Genomic DNA, 17,025 nt, shown 5'->3' on the forward strand with positions numbered 1-17,025 from the left:
CAAGAAACCAGGATGGATGACTAAGGAGCTTTCAATTCAGCTAAGTTTTAAACGGGACATGTATAAGAAATGAAAAATGGAGAAATCACCAAAGAGGAATTCAAATAAATAGCTAGCATGTGTAGGAGTAAAGTCAGAAAAGCTAAAGTGCAGAATGAACTCAGGCTTGCTAGAGAGGTTAAGAACAATAAAAAGGGCTTTTTTGGATATGTTTGAAGCAAAAGGAAGAAGAAGGAAATGGTAGGGCCACTGCATGGAGAAGATGGCAAAATGCTAACAGGGGACAGAGAAAAGGCAGAATTACTCAACACCTTTTTTGCTTCAGTCTTCTCAGAAAAGGCAAAGGATGCTCAACCTGAGGATAATGGAGCAGAGGACAGAAAAGGGGAATTTCAGCACAAAATAAGTAAAGAGATAGTACAGGAATACCTGTTTAACCTAAATGAATATAAGTTTCCAGGACCAGATGAACTACATCCAAAGGTATTAAAAGAACTGGCAAATGTAACATCGTAGCCATTCGCAATAATCTTTGAAAACTCCTGGAGAACAGGAGAAGTCCCAGCAGACTGGAGGAGGGCAAACGTTGTCCCCATCTTCAAAAAGGGAAAAAAAGAGGATCCAAACAATTATCGTCCAGGAAAGATTCTAGAGCAGATCATTAAACGGAGAGTCTGTGAACATCTAGAAGGCAATTTCATAATCACAAAAAGTCAACATGGGTTTCAGAGAAACAAGTCATGTCAGACAAACATGATCTCTTTTTTTGATAAAATTACCAGCTTGCTAGACGAAGAGAATGCTGTGGATATAGTATACCTTGATTTCAGTAAGGCCTTTGACAAAGTCCTCCATGATATTCTTGCAAACAAGCTTGTAAAATGTGGGCTAGACAAGGCAACTGTTACATGGATTTGTAATTGGTTGACTGGCCGAACCCAAAGGGTGCTCAACAATGGCTCCTTGTCATCTTGGAGAGAAGTGACCAGTGGGGTCCCACAGGGTTCTGTCCTGGGCCCAGTGTTATTCAACATCTTTATCAATGACCTGGATGAAAGAATTGAGGGCACACTTATCAAATTTACAGATGACACCAAATTAGGAGGAGTAGCTAATACCCCAGAGGACAGGATCAAGATTCAAAGTGACCTGAACAGACTAGGAAACTGGGCCAAAGCTAACAAAATTAAATTCAACACAGAGAAATGTAAGGTACTGCACTTAGGGCAGAAAAATGAAATGCACAGATATAGGATGAGAGACACATTGCTGAATGAAAGTACATGTGAAAGGGATCTAGGAGTCCAAGTAGACCACAAGTTGAACATGAGTCAACAGTGCGATGTCGCAGCTAACAAGGCCAATGCGATTATAGGCTGCATCAATAGAAGTATAGTGTCTAGATCAAGGGAAGTAACAGTGCCACTCTATTCTGCTTTAGTCAAGTCCCACCTGGAATATTGTGTCCAGTTCTGGGCACCACAATTCAAAAAGGATGTGGAGAAACTGGAGTGTGTCCAAAGTAGGGCGACTAAAATGGTGAAGGGTCTGGAAACCATGTCCTATGAGGAACGATTCAGGGAGCTGGGGATGTTTAGCCTGGAGAAGAGAAGGTTAAGAGGTGGTATGATAGCCCTGTTTAAGTATTTGAAAGGATGTCATATTGAGGAGGTAGCAAGTTTGTTTTCTGCTGCTCCAGAGACTAGAACGCGGAACAGTGGATGCAAGCGCCAGAAAAAGAGATTCCAGCTCAACATTGGGAGGAACTTCCTGACAGTAAGGCTGTTTGACAGTGGAACAAACTCCCTTGGAATGTGGTGGAGTCTCCTTCCTTGGAGGTCTTCAAACAGAGGCTGGATGACCATCTGTCGAGGATGCTTTTAGATTTCCTGCATGGCAAGGGGTTGAACTGGATGGCCCTTGTGGTTTCTTCCAACTCTATGATTCTAATCAAGCTACTGAGCCAGCATAATGTAGTGGTTTTGAGCCCTGGACTAGTACTCTGAAGGCCATGGTTCGAATCCCTGCTCAGCCATGGAAACCTACTGAGTGACCTTGGGCAAGTCATGCTGTCTCAGCCTTAGGGGAAGGCAAAGGCAAATCCCCTCTGAACAAATTTTGCCAAGAAAATTGGAGATAGGTTCACATTAGGGTCACCAAAAGTTGGATATGACTTGAAGGCACACAACAAGAACAACCAAGCTATTCCCACAATATGGATTTTGGATTCTTCAGTATGTGTGATCCACAATAATAATTAACAGGGATCTGAAGAACTGAAAGCAAATTACAATATGGATGGCACCCACCATTTGGAGTATGCCTATATAGACTATAGGATTGTAAAGTTGGAAGGGACACTAAGGGTAGTCTAATCCAAATCACTCCCAGACCAGGAATACACAGCTGAAACATCCTAATTTTTGTTTTAAAATGTCCAAAGAAGACTTCAGATCCATTCTCACTTGGGAAGATATGAAGGCAGCTGTTCTGAAAGCATTCTGGCTGGTATTGGATTAATGAGATAATCAGAACCTGATTGACCACCCAACAATGCAACACTTTCTGTTGATCTCTTGCCACCCCCCCACTCCACTGTCTATGAAAGATAAAATAGAAATTATAATTTGTACTTCCTTCTTCTCCAGAAAACCTCCAGAATGTCTCAAACAGGTTAATGGGGCCAACCACAATGTATTCTACTGAGTTCCTCTTCAGGACTAGCATCTTTGAGACTAATGGAAAGAAATAGGTTTGTAGCAGAAATTTTTAATACATTCAGTCTACTTGATGCTGGACATTGCCATTTATAACTGCAGGATGTAGAAATGGAAAAGGGAAATGGGGGAGAAGTATCTAATTTGCTCCGTTTCCAGATGAAAATTCACCTGGCTGCCTTAAGATTTTGAGGGAATGTGGTGTTGCTGCCAATAAGAGGCCAATACTGTAGGCACCACTGTTGATCAGACCTTGGTTGAGCCATGGCATCCCCTGTCAGATGGATCCCAGCCTGTTTGCCTTAAGCTTTGTTAAGGTACAAGGAAATGGAAACATAGCATGTTATTGATTACCTATACCCAAATACAAACATTTAGGCTTGCCACAGCAGTTCCTTCTATACCTGTTTTGGTCTTCCCTGACCAGCAATAGGCAGTGTCATCAGGAACTGTGGCAGACTCTGAAGGCCAAGAGAGGGGAAAGGAACAGCTTCAAGAAGTATCAGATCAGATAGTGTGGATGCTTATTTTCCTGCAGTTAAAAATATGCAGTTGGGAAGAAAAAAGAGGAGTTGCAGGTACTTAATGCAAACAAGCAGGCTGGGAATTAAGGTTCTGGTCAGCCCTGTTCAGTTGTGGCAATCCTCCATTCTTTCTCATGTTTTAAAAGGAGAACATAAGTGTCTGGATGCCTGAAATTTAGTTGTGGCAATCCTCCATTCTTTCTCATGTTTTAAAAGGAGAACATAAGTGTCTGGATGCCTGAAATACAGGGAATAAAAGAAGAAAGAAGACAATCTAATTCATAGGAAGATAATCTGGAAAAGCTCAAACCATTTATAATAACAATAATTTAAAAAATGTGTTGTACCATAGAGGAAGTTCAGATTGGAGTGACTAATTAATGGTCCCCAATTCACTGGTGTTGCATTTTTTTTTAAAAAAAGACACAAATCATACAGAGAAGCTAAACTACCAAAAGAGAAGTGAAGTGAAGAGAATAGAATAGAAAAGAAGAGAAAGCAACAGTATTTTAGAGAGGAATCTAGAAATGCTCTCCCATCATGAACCTTCAGCTTCTTTGCCTTTTGTTCTGCCATGTGCACTAAAGAGTGTTCAAGCCAGATGCATGGAATACCATGCATGTGGCAAACAAAATTCACTAGAAAATGAAACCAAACTAAAAATCTCAAAGGGGCTGTGATCCTACACATGTGCAACCTATTTTCTTATGTTCAGAGTGAGAAGAGAATTCTCAGAAAAAAACAAGTTTCTAGAATTCTCCAAGAAATCTCAGAAAGACTAATCCAGTTATAAATAAAATGAGGCACGAAAATTTATCACCTTTTAAAACCCTTTTAAAACCCCATGGTCCCTTTCCAGCTATCTACCTTATGCATAGAAAAATATAAACCACCATAATAGCCTGCTGCCTGTACATCCCTGCCATATTATCGACACAGTGACTCCCCAGAACCACCCATGCAAATGTTACAAACCTTATAAACATAAATAATTCAAGCAAAACTGTACTCCATTTTACTCTGGTAAGCCATTTCCCTTGACCTTCACTCATCTTGTTTATTACTTGATATGTAGTAAAAACATTTTGTAAGTGGTACAGCTAATAGTCACCATTCCAATTTCTTTCTTTGTAAAATTACTCTTATGCCAAAGTCGATCTTCTACATTTGAAACATGTACTTTTATCTCAACAGCTTTCAGTTATTTCTTCTTTTAATACCTTTATCCACTGGATTAAAGGCTGTTTAAGTCTCTTATAGCACTTCTGAGAACTTTACATCATCATTTCACACTAATACTTTAGCATGACTGAGTAGCACTAGTTCAAGCAATTAATCACATTCTCTTCAGGCACAGAAAATCAGGAGATGGTTGTGAGTGACTGTAGCTGTTGAGTACAGATCCACAACTGCACATTGGACTCAACACCCTCTTTGCAAGCAGCATGGTGAAGTTACCTCTCTAGTCCATTAAATGTTAGCACCATTCTTTAGGTTTTGGGAAGTCTGTAGTTCAGTGGCATCTTGTTCCAATCACCACCAATGAAAAGACTTCTGATAACAGCAACGAGGAAGCGTTCTACTTGAAACCCCAGAGAATGCTAAAATAATTTTTATCAGAATCTTAAACTACAAAAATTTACATCTTGTGTAAAAAGCATGTCCACAGCATGCCATCTTTATGCAAGACTTTTATCAGAACCATGAAATGCTTTATCAAACTGGGCTCTAGTGAAAGGATTTTTATGCCATAAGATGACTTTGTGGTACTTGAGACACATTCTTTTTGGAATTTTTCTTAAAATAGTTTTTGCCCCTACAGATACCCCCTATGTGTGTGTGGGTACACTTTTGCCTTTAGTACATTCAGGCACAGGCTCACAGAAATCAAAGAAGGTTGGCGGTAAATGGGCTTGTGTCAACTGGAGGAAACAGAGAACCTTTAGGAAAGGAAACAGAGCTGGAGATGTAGGCAACAGATTTGAAGATCTTATATGCCTTGTTTTTCTGCTTACTAGTTTCAAGGTGCCTCATGGGGAAAAAAAAAAAAGAAATAAAGGGCCACAATCTTACAACCACATAAGCAGAATGAAGCAAAGCACAGTGCAAACAGAAACAGAATCTCTAAAGACATTAGTCTTCGTCCCCACCATGCTGCTTTCACATTTAACACTGTAGCTCAGCAACAAGTCTGTGCCTCTCCAGCTGGCATGGGCAATGTGATCCACAGTTCATGAACTGCAGTTCCTACAATCTCTAGCCAATATAGTTAGTGATAAAAGATCATAGAAACTACAGTCTAACCACTTAAAGAAGGCCACCAGTGCATTATCACTAAACTTTATGGACATAGTTTTTTGTGGGTTTTTCGGGCTATGTGACCATGTTCTAGAACAGTTTCTTCCTGACGTTTCGCCAGCATCTGTGGCTGGCATCTTCAGAGAATGCTTGCCTGGAAAGGACTTGGGTATATATATTGTGTGACCTGGACATACCTCAGAACTCAGATACATAGCCGGGTTAGTCTGGATGGACTATCAGTATGCCTCTTGTAGCATCTTCAAGATTAACTGTGTGAAAGAAGTATGCAAAGGGACAGTGATGTTACTATGGGGTGCAGACTGCACCAGGCGATCTGTGGTACATAATATCATACAAAGTGATTTTGTGCATCTTGCAAAATTCAAGCCAAGCTGAGCCCATTTAAGGGCTGGTGATGAGGGTTCAACTTCATTTGGGCTAAACACATATGGACCTTATCACATGAGGGAAATGGGGTGTTTAAACAGTGATTATCCCATGCAAACCACAATATCGCAATTAAGATTTTCACACAAGGTTGCTATTAAACAGGCAATAAACAGCAACAAATCATTCATGGGGAAATACCAAAAATAGTATTGCCTATTTAATAGTGATGTGTGTGAAAATTTTAATTGTGATATTGCATTTTGCATGGGATAATCATTGTTTAAACACCCAATTTTCCCATGTGATAAGGTCCGTAGTGCAATCTACTCTTCTTCCTAAAAGGAATTTACCCCAGGCTGCAGATGTTCTTTGGACCTTTCCCCCCATGTTAGCCAAGTTGAGGTACAGTAGTTGGCATGGTTGGGTTGTTTGGTTTTTACCTTCCTTGAGGCACGGCAGGCTTGCTTTTGTTAATTACATGGGTTAATGATATTCACCAATGAGAGTGCCAAGCAATGCTAAGTGGGAAGCCACAGGCCAGATTTGCGCCATTAGCTCTTCTACTTTGTGAAGGGCACAAGGCCTTAAGGTAGTAGACAAAGAACTGGGGAAACAATGTGCAGGTGCCTCCTCTACTCTCATTGGCCTGTGTTCTGTGATATTCTATTATAATTTAATCATTATTGTGAAACTGTTATCATTATCATATGATGGTGTTCATTCTATTTTCAAAATATTTCATATTCAAAATCAAGGCTTGGCCTCCCTCCTGACTTTATGCAAACAGAAGTGAAGCAGGTAGAAAATTAGGAATAATGTAGAATGGAGAACCACAAATAATCCCAAATTAGGGTATTTATAAATATGACCACATCATCACCCACACAAATTGAAATTATTGGTCATATAACTCATAGAGAAGTCACATAATCAATGAATCTACTAGTCACCTTGAAGATACCAAGGAAAATGTTTCTATACAATTATGTTAATAATGTAGCTTATAACGAGCACATCCTTTAAATTGTTTTAAATGACTTTTTGAACACCCTTTAGTAACTGTTGACAGGCCATGTCTGTCCCTAAAATGGAGTCAGAGTGGTTCCATAAAACTTAGAAACTATTTCAACAACTCTTGCTGAAATTGTTCTGGTTTACTAGAAAACAGATTTTAATCATTAATCATTTGATAATGCTCTGAGTCTTGTTTCTTCTAATCCAAATCACAAGCATAGTCAGTAGAATGTAGATGGAAAACCAGGCATACAGCACCATAATGCTACCACTGATTCATGTACTAAGAACATTAAAAATCAATATGAATCTTGTTCAAATACATTATTTCCCAGCTATGACTCAACAGATCCCATAATGCAATCACAGTTGGCTGATTGAAGACAGTGAGTGTATTTGATTTCTTAAAAAGTAGGAAGAACTGGTGTAATATATTGTTATCTAACTATGGATCATTCATATAATTTTATTTACAACAAGGGGCCTCGTATTTCTGTAAATTCTGTCAAGAACTGGGGATCACTGCAGTAGTACTGTCATCTGATGTTGCCTGCAGTATTGTAGACTGGAATTCTGAATGCAATGCTGAATGGCTTTACAGGTGAATTTAAAATACGGTAAGATCTTAAAATGAGGGATTTAAACTAGAGATTTCCTAGATTATGATTTTTGCACTCCCAGACATAACATGGAAACAGTTATCAATTTTAAAAGCTACAGGAATGTACAATATTATAAAACACACAAAGAAGAATTCTTAATGGAATTGTCAAATTAAGTGCAGAACAGAGTTTGAAAACTTTGGTTTTTTGGAATATAACTCCCATGCTGGTGGGACTAGAACCAAGAAATGTTAATGCAAAAAGTACTGTTTCAAAGAAATGTTTCACAGGAAAGTCCCATGAATGAAAAGTAGCTGGAAAACTCCTCTTTGTTCATGGGATAATGGTGGGATTACCGCAATGTCACCTGATCGTCACCTGAAAATTTTCATGCAGTCATGCAACACTGACAGGAGCATCCCGCTATGCTCCCATCCCTTTTGCCCATCTGAAAAAGTCCAACAACAATCTTTTGTTGTATTTTGGTAGCTTTTCAACTATTTCATAACATCCCATTGAGAAATGGCATTACTTTCAGAAATCTGTATGATTTTCACTCTATAGGACCAGTATGGCATGTGCCTGGATCAACTCAAGAAGTAGTTACAAAATGGAATGATATTTTGTTCCATGAGAAAATCTTCACTCATAATGAAGTCTACAAAAACTGGGCAGGCTTATGTTGTTACCAGTCAAAAGACACAGTTCTGCTATTCCAACTTCTTCTAAATGTTTCCCCCCTTTTGATAGGGGGGGGGGGGATCATGGAAGATGCAGTGCTGGGAAATGGGAAGATTACAAATACAAAACACCCTCTGGATGAAATTCCATCAGTGAGACTGGGGTCATGCAACTTATGCACCTTTAAAGTGAAGCAAATATGAGAAAGAACACTCTTTGTCCCATTATATCCACACTCTAACACAAATAGAAGCAACCAGCATAGGATTCCTAATCCATTCAAATTTAGCACCATATAACTGCAACTAAGGACAATGCTGTTGGTGTTTCAGTGTGTCACCGTTCATTCAAGTTGTAAATCTGAGTATTTGGCATGACCCTCCTCTAAAATGTGGCTGGTAATTTTGAAGGAAAACATAAAAACAAAAACAAAAATAATGACCTCAGAGGATCTACATAAATTCAACCTAGATAATGAGGAAATTGAAATAAAGACTTTTTGTATCCCCTTGCCCATTGGGAACCATTTTTCCTTCAAGTTCTGTTGTAACAGTAGGCTCTTGACCTTGTTAAAGATTTCTCATCAGGACTATCAAATATAGTGACACTCCCATGACCTTTATAGCCCTCTATATCTTTTCATGATCTATACAACTTTGCTGTAGTCTATAAAGCACATGCTGATATTTTTCTGGAATTCCTTTGTATACTCCATTATCCATCTTATGTTTGCAATGTGGTCCCTAGTTCCTTTTCCCTTCCTCAACCCTGCTGGGACTCTGGGGTTTATCTCTTCATATATGACTGTAATGTGTAGCAGAAATGTGAGCATAATTTTGCTTGTGTGGGAGATTAATGCTTATGGGCCTATACAACTGATAGAACTGAGATATACAATTGATCACTAAAGTTAGAATCATTCAAGCCATTGTATTCCCCATCACCATGTACAGTTGCAAGAGATGGACAGTGAAGAAAGCTGACAGAAAGAAAATAAACTCATTTGAGATGTTGTGCTGGGGAAGAGTGCTGAGGATATCATGGAAAGACAAAAAGACAAATAAATGATCCTAGAACAGACCAAACCTGAACAAACTGAGGCTGTCCTATTTTGGCCACATCATGAGAAGGCATAACACATTAGAAAAGACTACAATGCTAGGAAAGCTTTAGGGCAGTAGAAAGAGAGGAAGACTGCATGCCAGATGACTAGACTCAATCATAGAATCCATGGGCCTGAGCCTGCAGGACCCAAACTGAGTGGTTTAGGACAGGGCAGCTTGGAGATGTCTCATCCACAGGGTCACCATGAGTCAAGGCCAACTCGAGGGCAATTAACAACACAACAGATTTTTAGGGAAGACGGAAAGCATTCCAATCCAGGGCCAGCCATGGAATTTTTCTGCTTGAGGCAAAGAATAAGGTAGATCCCTTTCCTAGTCTTTGTACAGGAGCCACCTAATTTTGACAGCTTCATCTTCATCCTCATTTATATACATGTTTTGATATTTACCACTTTGGCAATTTAAAATAATTAATTCACTGCTTGCTGCTAGCTAAGTAGACACATTATTTCTACCTAAAGAATAATCTGAAACAAATGGCCCATGCTGGGAACATTTCTAAGCTGAATTACTCACTTTGTCTGAAAAATTAATGTCTTCCTTGGTCTCAATATCTGTAGACAACTGATGTTCGGGAACCCAAAAGCTAGCTTAGTGGACTCCCAAGATAACATGGCTCATCAAAGGCATCATGCTGCTGATAGCCTGGGAGCAGGATAGAGGCCTTGGATCATTTAATATTTAATTAATAAACCTTGATGAACCAAACAGTGTTTTTATTATGTCTATATAAGTATAATCTACCTAACAAGTAATATTTTTTCTCTACAAATTTTACACTTTCTCTATCCCCAAACCTACTTCAGAATAAATGTAATTTACCACCAGAACGTGTCTCTAGGAATTGCAAATGAACAAGAATAGCCTCCTGTGGCCTCATTCTCACCATGAAAAAAATTGCAGCAGGATGTGAGGTAAATGACCCTAGTTCCCATTTGAAATTGATCCTGATCCTTATCAGATCGATTTCAAAGGGGAAAATGCGGGTCAAACCCAAAACCCCCAAGGTTTCCTGACACCACTTCCAAAGTGGGCTTTTTTGGGGATGAATCGTTTTATTGTAAAATAAATCGATTCATTCCAGTGGAAACCACTGGCGGATTTGCATCCACCACTGGTGATAGGGAAATGACAGGGGAAGCTGAAATGGCCCCTGACATCTCTCTGTCACCGGTCTTCCCTGCTTCCCTCCCTCCCCCAGCCTCACTGTCTACCTGAGTGCTGGTGGCTGGGGCCCGGTGGCGGTGGCAGCTCTCTCCTCCAGTCATCCTCCTCCATCTCCATGGTACTCCCTGATGCCCAGCCTCCTCCTTGTTCTCTGTCCCGGGAAGCCTACAGTAGAAGGAGGCTGGGGCAGAAGGAGAGAAGCAGCAAGACGGAGAATGGAGGACGTGCACGCATGCGTGCGTGCATGCCTCTGTACTCCCAACCTGCCTCTCTCCCCTCCTTTGCGGGGGCCTTTGCGGGGGCCCAGAGGCAGGCTGAGAATATGTAGTGTGCATACTCCTTTCTCTGTCCTGCATCCTCCAGGCTGCTGTCTCTCTCCTTCCGCCCTGGCCTCCTCCTAATGTAGGCCTGCCAGGGCAGAGAACAAGGAGGAGGCCGAGCAGCAGGGAGTACCATGGAGGAGGAGGAGGACCACCGAAAGACTGGTGGAGAGGACCGCCGCCACTGCCGGGCCCCAGCCACCAGCACCCAGGTAGGCAGGGAGGCCGGGGGAGGAAGGAGAAGGCAGTGATCCAAGGGTGGATCACTGGTAAGGTAGGAAGGGAGAGAGGGAGAAGGAAAGGGATGGCTGCTTGTCTTTCCCCAATGAGAACGACAAGCATGCCAACCCCCCCCCCCCCAATTCCAAACAGGCCCCCTTTCCATAATGGGGATGAGGGGCCTTTTAGAATTGTTTTTTCCCCCCGTGGCAGATCCTGAACCTGAAGCGGGTTATTCCCCCAGTGAGAATGGGCCCTGTGTTGGCCCAGGAAGTAATCTAAACTAGCTCTAATTTCTACATGGGGACTTGGGGCAATATCAGTAAGAATACAGCCCTTACTGCTGCTAGAAAGTCTACGTAAGACTTACAACAATCTTGCTTGTTTGAGAATGCCTCTAAAAAATAGCAAGCCCTGGTGGGTTCATGCCTGAAGGAAGACACAAGGAAGGCAGGAATTGTGGTTCTTTTCCTTTCCTTTTCCTCTTTTCATTTATTCTTCCAATAATCTCTCCTATTGATCCTGGGTATCTTTGGGTACAGAAAAGTATGGAACCAAGATATACCTCTCACATGTGTGCCTCTGTTTTGTCTCTACTATCATCAGCGCTCTGGTGTCAAGGCATCAAGAAGTTATGGTTCTAAGCATTCTAAGCACAAGTGTACAAAATTATTTGGAGATTATTTGCTGAAAAACTAAAATCCTTCTTTGTACCTCAGTAATAGCAAAAAGAATGCACTAAAGCCCTCTGCAATAACAAAAAGGAAAATTCAAAATTACTTTGGGCCTGAACTGGAGCACAGCTTTGGTGTGGCTTCTGGCCTCTTAGCATCTGTGTGTTGTTTAAACAGCACACCTCCAAAGTGGCCCAAAGCTGCTTTATTTGGCCCGTCTGTTTTGGCCCTTGGTTGCCAATGCAGATTTTCTTTAAAAAAAAATACCTTGGAAACTAGAAATTATAATATGATATTTTCTTTACTGTCAAGTATAATATGTTGAGTCTCCCCTATCCAAAATGCTTGGAACCTGAGGTATTTTGGATTTTGGAATAGCTGTACCACGTCTAAAAACAAAATTCATCTATTTTTCATATATACCTTATACATATAGCCTGAAGGTAATGTTATACAATACTTTTAAATAATTTGTGCATGAAATAAAGTTTGTCTATACTGAACCATCAGAAAGCAATGTTGCTACAATCTCACACTATCTCAGACACAGAGTGTGCTGTTAGGTATATATTAGCACTGTGGTGTGGTTTGGGCATTGGACTACAACCCTGGAAATCAGAGTTTGAGTCCCAACTCAGCCATGGAAATCCACTGGGTAACCCTGGGTGAGTCACACAGTTCCATACGCCTTGGGATCACCAAAGAAGTCAGAAATGACTTGAAGGCACACAACAACAAGGGGCATCTGTGTTTGCAGTATGGTTTCTTTTCAACAGCAATAACACTGCAGACTTTGCAGACAAAGAAACCTCATTTACACTATTCTGTTTTCCCGTATACCTTTGTTATTTCCCTTTTTATTTTTCTTTTGCTGAGTCTTTTCTTCTCTCTCCCTCCATTCCTACTCATGTTTTTGTCAATGTATGGTTATATTTTGCAACAGCATGAACAAGAATTTAATAAAGCATCAGGAAAAGAACATATGACAGCATCACTGAAATCCCAAGTCTCCCTTACCTGTATCTTTGCTGTGGATACTGTTTTTCAGTTGATTTCCAAAGATGCCCGATGTAATACAAAGGAAAGAATAAAAAGTTCCAGTTCGTTGCAAACCATGTCAAAGTGAAGGGTGCATCAAATTTTTTAAAGGTCAGTTTTGCTAGCTGGGTTGAAACTGACCATGATGAACAGACACCAAACACCACCACTATACCCCAGAAAAACTTCTTAAGTTGGGCGAGAGAGCATCTCCAACAACATCTGCTCCCTCTTCCACCAGCTTCCATCCCAGCCTGTGCCTGGGCTTCTGCTGGGGCTGGAGAATCATGGGAATGTTCATCCCCTGGAAAGAAATGAGAGGGAAAAAACAGAGATATGGATTTTAGAATCAAGAATGAATACTCTGCATCATTTTACTTTCCAAGTAATCAGACTGGAGCTACACCATGCATGGTCTTGTACTCAAGTAAAGAAAATGGTATGTGAAGCTTCCCTGAATTAGAACAAGTGATGTGGCTTTTCTAAAGAAACTGGAACTGGAAAATTTTCCAAAAAATTTCCTACTGCTTCAAATTATATTATCTGATTTAGCATATTTGGTTTACATATTAGATTCAAACACAATCAAAGCTTTATATGGAAATTATTTTACAAAAATATTTGTAATAATATAAAGAGATTAGCATATACCTCCCTAATAGGTGACTAAAAAAGACTGTACCTGAAAGGAAACTATTTTAAGGACAGTTACTTTACCTAAAGAGAGTTGTATCTAATGTAACTTATATCAACAATTTAACTTTCTTTTGCTGAGGTATAACTGTAGTACATTGACCTTCACTCACTCTCTGCAACACTGATCAGTTTCACTTCAAGTTTACAAAAACGGATTCAGTGCAGCTGGTTGAACATTTTATTATACTAAATGAAGGGCATGAGTCTGTGGGCAAAGACATACTACATTTTGTCTTGTCTACTTGTATTTGTGACTGAAAAGCAAGAGATTTTGCAAAAATGGAAACAAGGTTAGCAATGCATTCATTTGTTAGTCTGCCTCTGAGCACTTGGGTTAGTCAATGTTTGTCACCTTGGCAGGGAAGATACCACGATTGTGAAAAGGTAACTTTGTGCCTTAACAACACCAGATTGGGGCTGCAGCAACTGCATGCTGTGCCCCCAATCCGGTGATTTGCCAGCTCCAAAAGAAGTGACAGAAAGCTGCTCCTTTTGGAGCTGGAAAAAGTTGCCCTTGCTGCAGCAGCAGCTTTTCCCTGTTTCTTCAGCGTATCATGTCTAAATGCTGCACTGTAGAAATGGTGTGATGCCACCCACCATCTGGTCAGGTGGGCATGAACATTCTATAATTGTGGTCCAAAACACACTGCAGAAATAATCCAGTTTGAGATCATTTTAACTGCCCTGCTTCAGTGCTAGGGAATCCTGGGAATTTTAATTCATAGTGGGATCAGAGCTCTCTGACAGAGAAGGCTAAATGTCTCACAAAACTACAATTCTCTGAATTCCCTTGCATTGTGCCAGGGCAGTTAAAGCATTCTCAAACTGGATTAGTTCTGCAGTGTGTTTTGGACCTGTGTGAAACTTGTCTGACAAGTAGACACACTGTGAGTAGACCATTGCCTCGCTGTGAACAAGATCTGATGCAAGTTTTTTAAAATCATTTTGAAGGCTGTAAGTAGCGGAGCAAATGGTTCATTTTGCTCCCAGTAATCCCATTTTTGTTCCAGGATATCCAGAATAAATAATTCTGAGTATTTGGTTCTAAGACAGAAAATATTGAAATGGCTATGAAACCAAACAGGCATAATATGAATAAAAATAGAAGTGACAAGCCAGCTGATAATTATAACAAATACATGGATACATAGCTGATTGGTAAAGGATGGGATGATGTGCTCAAATGACCCCAGGACTGGAATACAAAGTATACATTACAAAGAAATAATTATGTCATGAAAAAAAAAATCAGATCTTTAGCATTCTTAGGTGTTTTTTAAAGGAAATATAATTCCGAAATGCCTGTGCAAACAATACCAGGAATAGGCTTTATCGTGCTTCACTTGTAAATCAGAATTTATTGTATAGCTGAATATATATTTTTAAACCCACAAAAAGCACTCAGTGTACATGAGCTCAGCCCTTTTAGGTGTATAATGGAGGACCACAGTTCTGAAAATCTGATATAGATCAATCACAAAAAAGATAGCACAGTTTGTCTACATGCACTTCTAACATACAACTTTTCCACCCTTAAGTCAAGTGTTAAATACAGTGACAAAGGTGCCTACATTGCAGAAATACTGTGACACACAATACGTCAAGTATCACTTTACTGTGAAAATGATCTCACATGTCACGGGTTGAATTCCAGGGATGCTCTAAGCACATGCCAGCCAAAACATATTCCTTCACTTTTGGAGACAGTAAATGGCTTCAGCAACAATAAATATCCTAATGGCACCAGATTCTGTTTGACCTTGGAAGCTAAGCAGGGTAAGCCATAGTTAGTACTTGGATGGGACACTGGCAACAAATGTCAGGTGCTGTGGCTTATTATTTCAGAGGAAACAACTGGCAAAACCACCCCTAAGTATTCCTTGCCTAAAAACCCCTATGAAATTCATGGAGTTACCATAAGTCTACAAGTGATTTGAAGGCAAATACTGTACACACACACACACATACACACGGCTCCAGGATTTTATTTTATCTCCATGTACACTGACTGCCATTTAAATGTCCCTCTGTACTATAATGTAAACAGTAAGTACAATCTGTTTCTGTTTATACAGCCTATGGTTGTGGCATAAATCAAAAGTACTACCTTTCACCCCTCTGGAATCTTTTGTCTAGCCCAAGCCTTGCAAGAGACACTGTTTTTGATATCAGAGCAACTGGGCCCCACATAAATCCAAGGAGCTGATTCCCTTGCACTAGTAACTCAGGCCCACCACCCTGCCTAAGCCAGCCAGTAAGAATGCAATGAACAAGTTGAGTGAGGTGAAAGAAATGAAAAAGCAAGTAGAGAAATAGAACAGCAAAAGAAGGATTCAACAATGTGTGTGTATGCACCTTCCAGTTGCCTGTCAACAGGAAGGTGCATACCCATAAATTTCATTGAGTTTTCTTAGACAAGGAATACTCAGAGGTGGTTTTGCCTGTTCCTTCCTCTGAAATATATTCTACAGCACCTGGTATTCATTGACAATTTCCTATCGAAGCACCAACCAGGGTTGACCCTACATATCTTCTGAGATCAGACAGGATCTGATGCCTTTAGGGTATATAGGCCATCATTTAACCATACCTGTTGTACAAATAGCCCCTTCACTAGTATTGTCTGTTTTTCCTGAGAACTAGCCCTATACAATGATATTAGAAGGGAAGTAACCTGCAGCTATGTCATCCTGGAAGCCATATCCAATGCCACCTGAGCTTCACCTCCGACAATGAATCACCCCATATTATTTCTATCTGACTTGGCATTGTTCTTGACGAACCATGCCAGAGCAGCTCTCCTGGCACATCTCAAACCTTGCTCTCACCCACATAAATTTATATTGTACTGAATGGGTGGGTATTCCTAAGAGTAGAACAGACCATCCTATGCTGTGAAATATGGGCCACAGATTCTTTGACAGATTCTTTGACAGAAGAAAATATACTCATGAGCAGGAGCTCCATAGTTTGAGGGATTATTCAATCATGACCCAGCAAAGACAGAAACACTTAATTTTCTCTCTCGTGCCTTTTCCACATTTCATAGTCATCATTTTCCTAAAGGGTTTTTTTAAACAACATACTGTATATTGTATTTGTCTTTCATTCTACATTATGGCACATATTCCACAGTAAAAATATGGCACAACTTATACATAGTCACAACCATTAGCACTAGTGGCTCTGTATGAGTCAGGAGCTGTGCACAATAGGGAAAATAGCAATAATAGGAAGAGAATGTGAACTCTGGTCAATCCTTCTGTGCTATATATTCTGCTATATCAAGACACAGGAAAGTTGGCAAAATTTTGCCATATAAATCTTTTTCTGGAAGTATGCTACTAAAGTAGGGACGCTAAGACCGACCTTTATTGCAAAAATAAACATACTCAAATTGAGAATGGAGTATCAGTGTACCATGAGTCTTATCAAGGCTGAAAACACCCTCCACTTAGTAGATGGTTAAATATCCTTTAATACCAATACTAAAGATGCAATTCAATGGGACAAAATGTTGCTAAGGGGTCAAAGGAAACATTCAAAACTCTTCTTTGA

At 40.1% G+C, this 17,025-nt stretch overlaps 1 protein-coding gene across 3 annotated transcripts in view; it reads right to left on the reverse strand.

The window, feature by feature from the left end:
* The window catches only part of SLC35F3 (solute carrier family 35 member F3), a 184,357-nt gene that overhangs the window by 33,250 nt on the left and 134,082 nt on the right, over window positions 1-17,025 (reverse strand). For all 3 annotated transcript variants that reach the window (XM_089529898.1, XM_089529899.1, XM_089529900.1), the window contains one exon: window positions 12,751-13,075. In XM_089529898.1, coding sequence (XP_089386024.1) covers window positions 12,751-13,075 — 325 coding nt within the window. The remainder of the gene's footprint in view (window positions 1-12,750; window positions 13,076-17,025) is intronic.

This window comes from Sceloporus occidentalis, unplaced genomic scaffold (assembly GCF_023333645.1).
Source record: "Sceloporus occidentalis isolate IW3139 unplaced genomic scaffold, rSceOcc1.0.p SCAF_6, whole genome shotgun sequence".
In the NCBI taxonomy this organism is placed as follows: Eukaryota; Metazoa; Chordata; class Lepidosauria; order Squamata; family Phrynosomatidae; genus Sceloporus; species Sceloporus occidentalis.